The sequence below is a fragment of the Equus caballus genome, chromosome 2 (assembly GCF_041296265.1).
Source record: "Equus caballus isolate H_3958 breed thoroughbred chromosome 2, TB-T2T, whole genome shotgun sequence".
NCBI classification, from domain to species: domain Eukaryota; kingdom Metazoa; phylum Chordata; class Mammalia; order Perissodactyla; family Equidae; genus Equus; species Equus caballus.
The window spans coordinates 58,061,888-58,074,153 of NC_091685.1; the positions used below are offsets into that span (position 1 = coordinate 58,061,888).

Below are 12,266 nucleotides of genomic sequence, written 5' to 3' on the forward strand. Positions count from 1 at the left end.
ATCAGGGAAATGTGAATCAAAACGCAATGAGATAGCACCTTATACCTGTTAGAATGGCTACTGTCAAAAACACCAGGTTTCGGTTCAAGATGGCAACGTAGGAGGATCCTAAACTCACCTCCTGCCACAGACACACTGAATTTATGGCTATATATGGAACAATTTCCTCTGAAAAAAACCTAAAAACTGGTGGAGTGACTCCTTCACATCGAGTAAACAAGAGAGAAACCGCATTGAAGCAGGTAGGAAAGGCTGAGACACAATCCCACCCCTGGTGCAGCGACCCACAATGGCGAGGGAACTCAAAACCCTGAGTTTCTCCCTGAGGAGTGAAGTGTTAGTACTCCATATTGGGCACCTCAGCTTTTAAGACCAGCACCCGAGAGATGAGCCCTCAAAACATCTGGCTTTGAAGACCAATGGGACTCCTGCCCACGAGACCCACAGGATGGTGGCAAACTGAGAAACATCTCTTAAAAGGCCCATGTGCAGACTCACCCACCCCAAGGCACAGCACAGAAGCAGCCCTTTGAAGAGTGCCCAGGCTTTGTGTGAAAGACTCATTTCCTAAGTTTAAAGCATTGGTCTAATGGGCAAGAGATTCTCTCCAGGGATGGAGGCTAGGGGGGCACCATCTTCCTGCTCTCCAGTAGGCATCATCTTTTTCTCCCCTCTTTTTTTCTTTTTCTTCTATTTTTTCTTTTTCTCATCCTTTTTTTCCCTTTTTTGGTGAGTGCCATCTTCATGCTCTCCCTTTGCTGTGCTCCAGAATGCCAGTATCTTCCAGAGGGTAGCTTCTACACACATCTGGTGACCCAGTTTTTGTGGCTGCCACCCAGGGGATGCCCCTTGATTGCCTGGCCATGAAGGCCAGGGGGCTTGTGTTCTTGGGTCCCATGGGGCTGTAAAAATCAGAGAAACAGTTCTTGGCAGACTGTCACTCCCAGGGCACTGCACAGAGAGAAAACTGAGGCACAGCCCTAGTTTTTATCAGAAAGAGGCCTATCTGCTTGTCCAGGAGCTTTGGCCTGAGGAGCAGGCTGGTTTGGCACACTTACAGGGGCTTTGGAGGGGCTCTCCGAGAATGGAGGCCAGGGTCACCATCTTTGTGCTTTTCCCTTGCCTCACTAGAGCTCCCTAGTATCTCTCAGAATGAAGCTTGTACACTTGTCTGGAGCCCTGATTTTTGAGAATGCCGCCCAGGGGACATCTCCAGATCACCTGGCTCTGGGGCCAGCGGGGTTTACACTTGCAGTCCCACAGGACTGTATATATTTGTATCCTTTAAAAGCTGTTTCCTGAGGTTCTGTCTTCCAATCAGCCTGAATCTAGGTGCTTACTGTAATCCAGCTAGTGGGACACTGACTGGTCTTGGCACACCCTAATCTACTGGGAGCTATTAAACATAAAATAGGCTGCTTGGACAAGCACAAAGATTTGAGAGATGACCAAGAGTCAGGGCAGGGTTGAACAATAATGTTCATCATCTACACAAGGCCAACTCTTCAAGACTGGGAGAAGTGGTTGTTTCATCTAACATGTAGAAACCAACAGAGAGTGAAGCAAAATGAAAAAACAAAGGAATATCTTCCAAATGAAAGAACAAAATAAAACCTCAGAAAAAACCTTAATGAAACAGAGATAAGCAATTTAACTGATAAAAAGTTCAAAGTAATGGTTATAAAGATGCTTACTGAACTCAGGAGAAGCATGAAGACAGTGAGAGCTTCAACAAATAGATAGAAAATATGACAAAGTTCCAAACAGAAGTCACAGAGCTGAAGAATACAGTAACTGAACTGAAAAATACACTAGAGGGGCTCAACATCAGGCTAGATGAAGCAGAAAAAAGGATCAGTGAACTCAAAGACAAGGCAGAGGACCTCACCCAATCAGAGCAGCAAAAAGAAAAAAGAATGAAAAATAGTGAAGATAGCTTAAGGGACTTATGGGACATCAATTGGGCCAACATTCACAGTATAGGAGTCCCAGAAGGAGAAGAGAGAAAGGGGCAGAAAACTTATTTGAAGAAATAATGGCTGAAAACTTCCCTAACCTGGATAAAGAAACAGACATCCAGATCCAGGAATCCCAGAGAGTTCCAAACAAGATGAATCCAATGAGACCCACATCAAGCCACATTATAATTAAAATGTTAAAAGTCAAAGACAAGGAGAGAATCTTAAAAGCAGCAAGAGTAAAAACGACTTGTTACCTACAAGGGAACCCCCATATGACTATTTTTCAGCAGCAACTTTGCAGGCCAGAAGGGAGTGGTATGATATATTCAAAGTGCTAAAAGAAAAAAATTCCAACCAAGAATACCCTACCCGGCAAAGTCATCATTCAGAATTGAAGGAGAGATAAAGAGCTTTCTAGACAAGCAAAAGCTAAAGGATTTCATCTCTAGTAAACCAGATAGTAATAATAAATAATTATTTAAAAACTATAAAAATAAAAATAACTGTAACTACAATAATTAGTTAAGGGATACACACGATAAAAACATGTAAAATCTGACATCAAAAACATAAAATATGAGAGAGGAGAGTAAAAGTATAGAGCTTTAGAAAGCATTCAAACTTAAGTTATTATTAACTTAAAAAAGAATGTTATAAATATAACTTGTTATATGTAAGCCTCATGGTAACCACAAAGCAAAAACCTATAGTAGACACACAAAAGTTAATGAGAAAGGAATCTAAGCATACCATTAAAGTCATCAAACCACAAAGAAAGCAGGAGAAGAAGAAAGGAACAGAGGAACTACAAAACAGCCAGAAAACAATTTAAAAAATGGCAATAATTTCATACCTATCAATAATTACTTCAAATGTAAATGGACTAAATTCTCCAATGAAAAGACATACAATGACTGAATGGATAAAAAAACAGGAATCATCTATATGCTGCCTACAAGAGACTCACTTCAGATGTAACAACATATACAGACTAAAACTGAAGGCATGGAAAAAGATATCCCATGCAAATAGAAATCAAAAGAAAGCAAGGTAGCTGTACTTATATCAGACAAAATAGACTTTAAAACAAAGACTGTAATAAGAGACAAAGAAGGGCATTACATAATGATAAAGGAGTCAGTCCAACAAGAGGATATAACATTTGTAAATATTTATACACTTAACATAGGAGCACCTAGGGGCCAGCCTGGTGGTGAAGCAGTTAAGTGCACACATTCTGCTTCGGTGGCCCGGGGTTTGCCACTTAGGATCCCAGGTGCGGACATGGCACCGCATGGCAAGCCATACTGTGGTAGCTGTTCCACATATAAAGTAGAAGAAGATGGGTATAGATGTTGGCTCAGGGCCAGTCTTCCTCAGAAAAAGGAGGAGGATTGGCAGATGTTAGCTCAGGGCTAATGTTCCTCGGGAAAAAGAAATATATAAAGCAAATATTAACAGACCTAAAGGGAGAAATTAGACAGCAATACACTAATAGTAGGGGACTTTACTACCCCGTTTACATCAATGGGCAGATCATCTAGACAGAAAATCAATAAGGAAATGCTGGCTTTCAATGACACATTAGACCAGATGGACTTAACAGGTATATACAGAAATTCCATCCAAAAGTAACAAAATACATATTCTTCTCACGTGCACATGGAACGTTCTCCAGTATAGATCATATGTTAGGCAACAAAACAAGTCTTAACAAATTTAAGAAGACTGAAGTCATATCAAACATCTTTTCCAACCACAATGGTATGAAATTAGAAATAAATTACAAAAAGAAAATGGAAAATTTACAAATATGTGGAGACTAAACAACATGCTACTGAACAACCAATGGATCAATGAAGAAATTAAAAAATGAAATAAAAAATACACTGAGATAAATGAAAATGGAAATACAATATAGCAAAACTTATGGGATGCAGGAAAAGTAGTTCTAAGAGGGAAGTTCATAGCAATAAATGCCTACCTCAAGAAACAAGAAAAATCTCAAATAAAAAACCTAACTTTACACCTCAAGGAACTAGAAAAAGAAGAATAACTGAAGCCTGAAGTTATCAGAAAGCAGGAAATAATAAAGATCAACACAGAAATAAATGAAATAGAGACTAAAAATATAATAAAAAAGATCAACAAAACCAATAGTTGGTTCTCTGAGAAGATAAGCAAAATTGAAAACCTTTAGTTAAACTCACCAAGAAAAAAAGAGGGCTCAAATAAGTAAAATCATAAATGAAAGAGGAGACGTTACAACTGATACCACAGAAATACAAAGGATCATAAGAGACTATCACGAACAATTATACACCAACAAATTGGACACCCTAGAAGAAATGGCTAAATTCCTAGAAACATACAACCTTCCGGAACTGAATCATGAAGGAATAGAAAATTTGAACAGACTGATTACTAATAAGGGATTGAATCAGTAATTTAAAAACTCACTACAAACAGAAGTCTAGGACCAGACAGCTTCACTAGTGAATTCTATCAAACATTCAAAGAAGAATTAATACCAACTCTTCTCAAACTCTTCCAAAAAACAGAAGAAGGAAGCTTCCAAAAACAAAAATTAACTCCAAAAGTCTTGAATGTAAGACCTGAAACCATGAAATTCCTAAAAGAAAACAGAGGTGGTAAGCTCCTTGACATTGGTCTTGGTGATGATTTTTTGGATTTGACACCAAAAGCATAGGCAACAAAAGCAAAAATAAACAAGTGGGACTACATTAAACTCAAAAGCTTCTGCACAACGAAGGGAACCATCAACAAAATGAAAAGACAACCTACTGAATGGAAGAAAATATTGGCAAATAATACAGCTGATAATAGGTTAATATATATATAATATATGTTATATATTATACATCCAAAATATATAAAGAACTCACCCTTAAATAAATAACTCACAAATAAATAAACTCATGCCTAAATGAAGAACTCATACAACTTAATAGCAAAAAAACCCAAAAAACCCAATCCAATTAAAAAATGGGCAGAGGATCTGAATAGACATTTTCCTAACGAAGGCATACAGATGGCCAACAGGTACACGAAGAGACCCTCAGCATCACTGATCCTCAGGGAAATGCAAATCAAAACCACAATGAGATATCACCTCACACCTGTTAGAATGGCTATTATCAAAAAGAAGATAACAAGCATTGGTGAGGATGTGGAGAAAAGGGAATCTTTGTGCACTATTGGTGGGAATGTAAGTTGGTGCAACCACTATGAACACAGTATGGAGATGCCTCAAAAAATTAAAAATAGAACTACCATATGATCCAGCAATTCTACTTCTGGGTATTTATCCAAAGAAAACGAAAACACTAACTCAAAAAGATATCGGCACTCCCATGTCCATGTTCATTGCAGCATTACTCACAACAGCTGAGATATGGAAGCAACCTAAGTGTCTATCAACGGATGAATGGATATGGAAAATGCTATGTACACACACTCGAATATTATTCAGCCACGAAAAAGAATGAAATCTTGCCATTTGCAACAACAAGGAAGGACCTTCAGGGTATTGTGCTAAGTGAAATGTGACAGAGAAAGAGAAATACTGTGTGACCTCACTTATATGTGGAATCTAAAACAAACAAACTCAGCTCACAGATACAGAGAACAGACTGGTGGTTGCCAGAGGTAGGGGGTAGGGGTGGGAGAAATGGGTGAAGGGGGTCAAAGGCAAAAATAAAAATGAATAAATATTGTGCATTACTGAGCAGGAGCAGCAATAACAACAAGGAACACCGAGTGTGAAGGAATAGATCAAATATTCAAATAAAGAAACAAATTTTAACAGAAACTGGAATATATTTAAAATTAAACAACAGTAAGACATATAAAGGAAAAATAAATAAAACAAACAAAAAAATAACTTCATGCTCTCATGAGGCTTACCTTAAATGAACACAGGTGACAAGCACTGACATGGCTAACACTTTAGATGGGCACTCAAGTTCTCTGAGAAAGGGACCACTGAATCTTGACTGGCAAAAACTCAAGGCTCCACCCGAAGCTATAAGGCCAGAGTGGCCCGCACTGAGGGAACAGCTAAGGCAGGAAATACCTGTCTTTCGGGAAAGCAAGTGGGAGAGGGATGTAAGCCCTAAGGCCGTGGAGGCTGTGCCCCCACCCAGCTCCACTAGAACACCAGCACCCTGAGCGTGCCTAAAAGTTCAGGCAATTCCAGTTGCAGCCAGCCACGCTAGTCTTGGAACAAGACAACACACAAAACTTTGAGATGAAAAAGACCGAAAACCCTGAGAATTTCTACCTCCACAACTTTATCTTGTCATGACTGGAATACTACAGCGATAGTTATGGTGGAAGGAGGGCTCAAGTGGTTACAAAGTATTTTAAAAAGTAAGAGAAAGTGATACAAGAACAAAACTCCAAAATATCAGCCATTTTAGGCCCAATTCTCAGTGTCTAAGAATTAGTATTTACGTGTTAAGTCAGATGCTTATGGCAGCACTAAGCTCCTCAGATGGGGAACCTGTACCCTGAACAGGCAGTCTTGGGCCTCAGATTCACAGACCAAGAAGTGAGAGGAGATCCAGTGCTGAGTCAGCAGATATTTAGCACAACCCACGAGCACGCAGCAGACCCCAGGAGCAGACCCCATTCTCTCCCTTGAGCCCAGACGGGGCTGAGGGTGCACTAACGTGACCTGAAATGGTACCTGACATAGAACCTATTGCCCCCTCAGATCCAACCCATCTCCCAGCCTCCCCCCGGCACCCGGCACCCACAGACGAGGAACAGGAGGCCATGCACGGCTGCCCAGTGCAGACACCCAGACACGGGGTGGCACGCGATACCACTTCTCCCCTCTCTGCTCGCTCGCAAACATGTGCCTGTAAATAACATAGATATTCACACACCTATGAAACTGCCAGGTTGAAAAGAGTGGGGTCTTTAGAAGTTGCCGGTCATCTAATCCTGGACAACAAGCTCAAAGTGTGTATGAGGGAGAACTGGAACCCACCAGTGCCCCCCACAGACATGGGGTTTTCAATCCTCCCCTTTGTATTTCTACTCATCTTATGGTCACCTGCTCCCATTCAGGTAACCCATGTAATCAACTTAGTAAGTACCGCTCTAAAAGGGTTTCCGTGCTCATATAAATATATACAAAAATATAAAAATACAAAAATGCCACATAAAATAGACATAAATAAATGCATACACATGAACACGACTGCATCTTACAACATAACAAATACAAGTAAAAAGCACAGTTCTCTTAGGATAAAAAGTGGCATTAACCGAAAAAGAACGATATCCTAAAACAACTCCTCTCAGTATGTATATGAACAGACAACTACACTCTGCATAGAATCGCATTAGACGTGGCATTTCCACAGGTTGCTTATTATACCAAACATTTCATAAAAATTATTCCACCTGGGGCCAGCCCTGTAGCATAGTGGTTAAGTTAGCGTGCTCCACTTCAGTGGTCCGGGGTTCATGAGTTTGGATCCCAGGTGCAGACCTACACACAGCCATCAAGCCATGCTGTGGTGGCATTCCACATACGAAATAGAGGAAGAGTGGCACAGATGTTAGCTCAGGGCCTATCTTCCGCACCAAAAAATAAATAAGTAAAAAAATTCTTCCACCTACTTTGAAAAAGTGCTAGAACATTCCAAGAGCTCTATGCTTTCGGATGGTAGAGTTTCTTCAAGTATTGGTCAAGAACTAGGCATGTGTCCAATCGTGTCTTTTCCAGGAGAGAAGGTACACTAGGGAACCCCTAGTTTCCTAAAGAGATTCTTTGATACTCAGGACACAGCAGAGCCTGCCCCACCTTCCTCATAGACATACTTTCCGGAGGCCAACAGGTGGTCCTGAATTGTCTCCTTTGCATATTTTTCCCCGAGTGTTTCCAAGGCATCCAGCAGGGTGTTGACAGAGGCACTCCGCCCTGTTTTCTTGAGCCAGATCGTCAGCATTTCATACAAGGCATCCTGATGGCTCGTGATTTCAGCTTCCATCACATCGATCTCATTTTGTGTGAGACCCAACTGCCGCATCAAGCGTTTCCATGACTTAAAGGGCACAATTCTTGGAAAGTAATCAAAGAACAGCTGCAGGCCTAGGTGGGGAAAGCACAGGGACAGTCAGGTGAGCTGGGCCGCCTACAGAAAGGGCAGCGGACCCTCAGTCAGGCCCAGACCTAATGGAACCTGGTGGAACCGTGTGCGCTCCCCCTGCTCTGAGCCTGCTGCTCTGCCTCCCTTACCTGCTTCCCATCAGCAAAGGATCAGGCCATGCTGCCTGGGCCCCACCTGGGCCCAAGTCACTGCGGGGAGTCAAGGTCAACAGTGAATCCTGCCCTAAGGGAGGCTGAGAGCCCACCTGGGAGAGGAGATGGATGTCATGGAGGGAGAAAGCAGTATGTGGCGTGAGACAGACCGGGTGCAACAGGTCCTCAGAGGAGGGAACCCGCTTAGGCTGTGCCCATCAAGCAAGGGACGTCCCAGGGCTGCCACACCTGCCCCTGTGGAGGCAGCAAGGTCTCTGGCTTTACACCCGGCCTGGGCTCCGTCACTGACACTGTGGCAGAGCGAGATGAGGACAGACAGACTCTGAGCCAGAATTTAACCTGTGAGATGGAGCAGACACCACTCATCTCGTGGGACCGTACTACAGTGCACACCACCATCCACAGGTATATAAGGCAAGCCAGGCTACTTGTTTAAATGTTGATAATAGCTGCATTGAAGAAAATAAAAAGAAACAGGTGATATTAATTTTAATAATACAGTCATGCGCTGCATAATGACTTTTCAGTCAGTGATGGACCACATATACGACAGTGGTACCATAAGATTAGTACCATATAGTCTAGGTGTGTAGTAGGCTGTGCCATCCAGGTTTGTGTAAGTGTACTCTATGATGTTTGCACAATGGCAAAATCACCTATTTCTCACACAACGCATTTCTCAGAATGTATCCCAATCGTTAAGTGACGCATGACTGTATATGGTACTAACTCGATAGCTACAAAATATTATAATTTAACATGCAATCAATAAGCAAAAAATTACCAATGGGATATTTTATATTCCTATTTTGTGCTAAGATTTGAAATCTGGTTTGTAGTTTACAATTACAGCTCATCAAATTTGGCCTAGCCACAGGTCAGGTGCTCGGAGCCTCCCGGGGCCAGTGGGTGCCCTGCTGGTCAGCTTAGCCCCTTAGGAAGCCCTCAGTGTAGGGGAACCTGGCACTGAACAACAAAGGAGAACAGAGTATGGTGGAGGAGGGAGAGACAGGGAGGTGCTAGCAGATGTTGTTGGGGACAGAGGGGTGCAGTGAGGGGAGAAGAAGAGGTGGGAGAGCCTCCTCTTAAGGGTCCCGATGGCCCAGTGACAATCAGCATAGGCCCCCTGTGTCCAGCATCCCCTGCTCTGTGCTTCCCTAACAGCTAAGACACAGCAGGAAGGATACTGACCCTCTTCCCTCCACTGCCCCGAACAAAACACTCACTTTCAGTGGGGTCTGCACCGTTGGCTGGAACCAGCAGCCTCCTTCTCATCTGAGACCCTTCAGCTCCTGCAGGTCCCTGTGAAATACAGTGGAGACTGCCCTCGGGTCGAGACAAGAGTCCTAGATCTCAGACCTGAGCCTGACAACCAGCCAGCCGTGTGGCCTGGGGCAGCCACCTCGCCTCCCGGGTCTCCATGGAAATGGAGAGGAACCTCCCACTCCGTGCAGCTCTCAGGCTGCGTGTGCTTGTGTGCTCACGGAGGCCCACCCTACCTGCATAATGCCCATTTCTCAAGTGTCGTTCCAGCTCTGACAACTGTATACACCCAAGTAACCATCACCCAATCAAGACATGGAACATTCTCTCCACCCCACACAGTTCCCTTCTGCCCCGTGCAGTCCATCCCCACCCACCCCATCAACAGAGTCAGCCCGCCACAGGCTTTTATGTGACTCAAAGGAAGAAGATAGATGAGGGCACTTTGGAAAATCAAAAGTAAAGGTTTATTCCATTAATGCAAAGATAGTTTCAGCAATAACAGTGTACTATTTAAATAGTCTAAATAAGAGAATGAAAGCATTAGATAGTCTCCATGGAGTATGGAAAGGTATTTTGTAAAATTAAATATGAATTCTGATTTTTTAAAAACACCTCAAAATAGGATAAGATCCTATTTTGCATCCATAGTGCACTCATAATGATAAGATTTTCTATATGAAACCAAGAGTCAACATCATTCCTAAGGAAATATTGGAGGCCTTCCCAATGAAATCAAATCAAGACGAAAACACCTGCCTTCTCTCAGCATCTCTGAACATTTGTTCTCTAAGTCCTGGGCCATGCAGCAAGACGGGAAACACAAATGAGGCACGACCCGAGGAAGCGAGCAGAAAACAGTCACTATTTTAGATGTGATTATATATTTTTAAAAAGCTCTATGGTGTAAACTGCAATATTTAAAAAAGAATGTATGTCTTGCTAAACAATAAATTAAAAAATAGAATTATAAGAGGATCCAACAGATAAGACAACAAAACACATAAGGTACAAAGAAACAGCTTTGACAAGAAACAGGAGTAATTTATCTGAAGAAAAACACAAATCTTAACCGAGTCATAATAAAACCCTTGACTTGAAATGCTATCTTCTTTGATAAGAAAAATATTTAATATTGACAAGATCTCAATTCTTCCTAGATTAATTTGTGAATTTAAGATGATATAAAAAAATTCCAATGATTTTTTTGGGGTGGAGGAAATCTTATAAAATAATTCTAAATTTTATCTGGGTAAAAATAAATTTTGAAAAAGGAAAGAAGAGTTATTTGCTCTCCCAGATATTAAGACATATTAGAAAGTTTCATTTGGTGGGATATTGTACACAGATGGTATTTGCATAAAGATTTAAGCCAAGAACCACAAACAATTATGTCTCGTGGTTATGTGAAATGAAAAGAGCCAGGGGCTGAGAGCCAGGGGCAAGAGCAGGAGTCGGTCACTGCCCACTGAGAACCTTTCTGTACCATTGACAGTTTCTCACTGTGGATAGTATTAACCACATTGAAAAAAAGTGAAAAGTGATTAATCCGGATGAAGGGATTATTGGCCTTTTTTGTTTGTTTCCTTTTATACTTTCTCTTTATTTAAAAAGAATGTAATATAGATGCAGAAAAGGAACAGAAAGGAGCACTCTAATTACAAACAGGATCATTGTCAATGCAAACATTTCACAAGTGATAATGGAGGGACCAGAAGCAGAGAGATGTGTGAGCATCAGCCGCTAAACGGAGTTGGAGGAGGGAGGGGGTGAGTCAGAATTCAGGGGGCACCTCACGACATACCATATCACAAAATAAATCCCATTTAGATGATATTGCTATGTGATAAAAATCGTTATTAAAGAAAAAACCTCTGTAAGAAATGAGAGAATTTCATCCTATCTTATACTGGGGGAAATGACTTTTCAAGCTTATGAGGAATGAAAAATTAAACGTTTCTACAGATTTACTACTCAATGTCACATCGAAACTGATGAACCGATATGAACCAAACTGGATATGCGTGTGTGTGTGTGTGCATGCATCCAGCAAAAAACTACTTCTACACATTAACCTAGAAATTCTACTTCTTCTAAGAAGCCACAATACAAATATGATCAGATATCTGGACTAAGAATTTTTATACATGTTCAATGTAATAATAATCTTGAAATAAACTTGAAATTCTTAGTGATATGAGGAGTGGCTTAAAATTAAGTAACACACAGTGGAGCACTATGTAGCTGTCATGATTCAACAATCATAGAAGCGCCGGCTCTATGGCTCTTATTCTAGACTCTGGGGATACAGTGAGAACTGGACAGATAGGAAAACCCACACAGGCCACAGGGCTGACACTCTACCATATCCGGGTGGCGGGCTCCTGCACACGCAGCCTCCTCCTCTTCGGGGCCCAGATCTCCCTCCATCACCACTTCCCATGGACAGGAGAGCTGACCAGCGCCAGCCTTTCCCTGTTCCTACCACGGTCCTGGGCAAGCAGAAGGGCCAGGGCGCCACATGGCCCATCACCCACTCACCAGCAGACGCTCTGCTTCCCCTGGGGACTGTGCGCTGACACCTGTCGGCTCTGCCTGCTCCTTGCCTTCCAGTTCCTGCTCAGAAACCAGGGTGGACGACGACTCTCTGTTGTTCAGGGTCTCGTTGTAGGCGTTGTCCAGAGCCTCAGGTCTTCTTGGGGGACAGGAGCGCAGGAAAAAGACCTTGGGAAGGCAAAGAGCTG

The 12,266-nt window shown here is 42.1% G+C and overlaps 1 protein-coding gene across 2 annotated transcripts in view; it reads right to left on the reverse strand.

Moving 5' to 3' along the window:
- Nucleotides 1-659: 659 nt before the first annotated feature.
- The window catches only part of LOC100057812 (tumor necrosis factor receptor superfamily member 10A), a 55,559-nt gene continuing 43,952 nt past the window's right edge, over nucleotides 660-12,266 (reverse strand). For both annotated transcript variants that reach the window (XM_005607681.4, XM_014737745.3), the window contains 3 exons: nucleotides 12,064-12,246; nucleotides 9,486-9,561; nucleotides 660-8,088 (listed from right to left, as the gene is read on the reverse strand). In XM_005607681.4, the coding sequence (XP_005607738.3) occupies nucleotides 7,775-8,088; nucleotides 9,486-9,561; nucleotides 12,064-12,246 (573 nt within the window). In that variant the 3' untranslated portion in view covers nucleotides 660-7,774. The remainder of the gene's footprint in view (nucleotides 8,089-9,485; nucleotides 9,562-12,063; nucleotides 12,247-12,266) is intronic.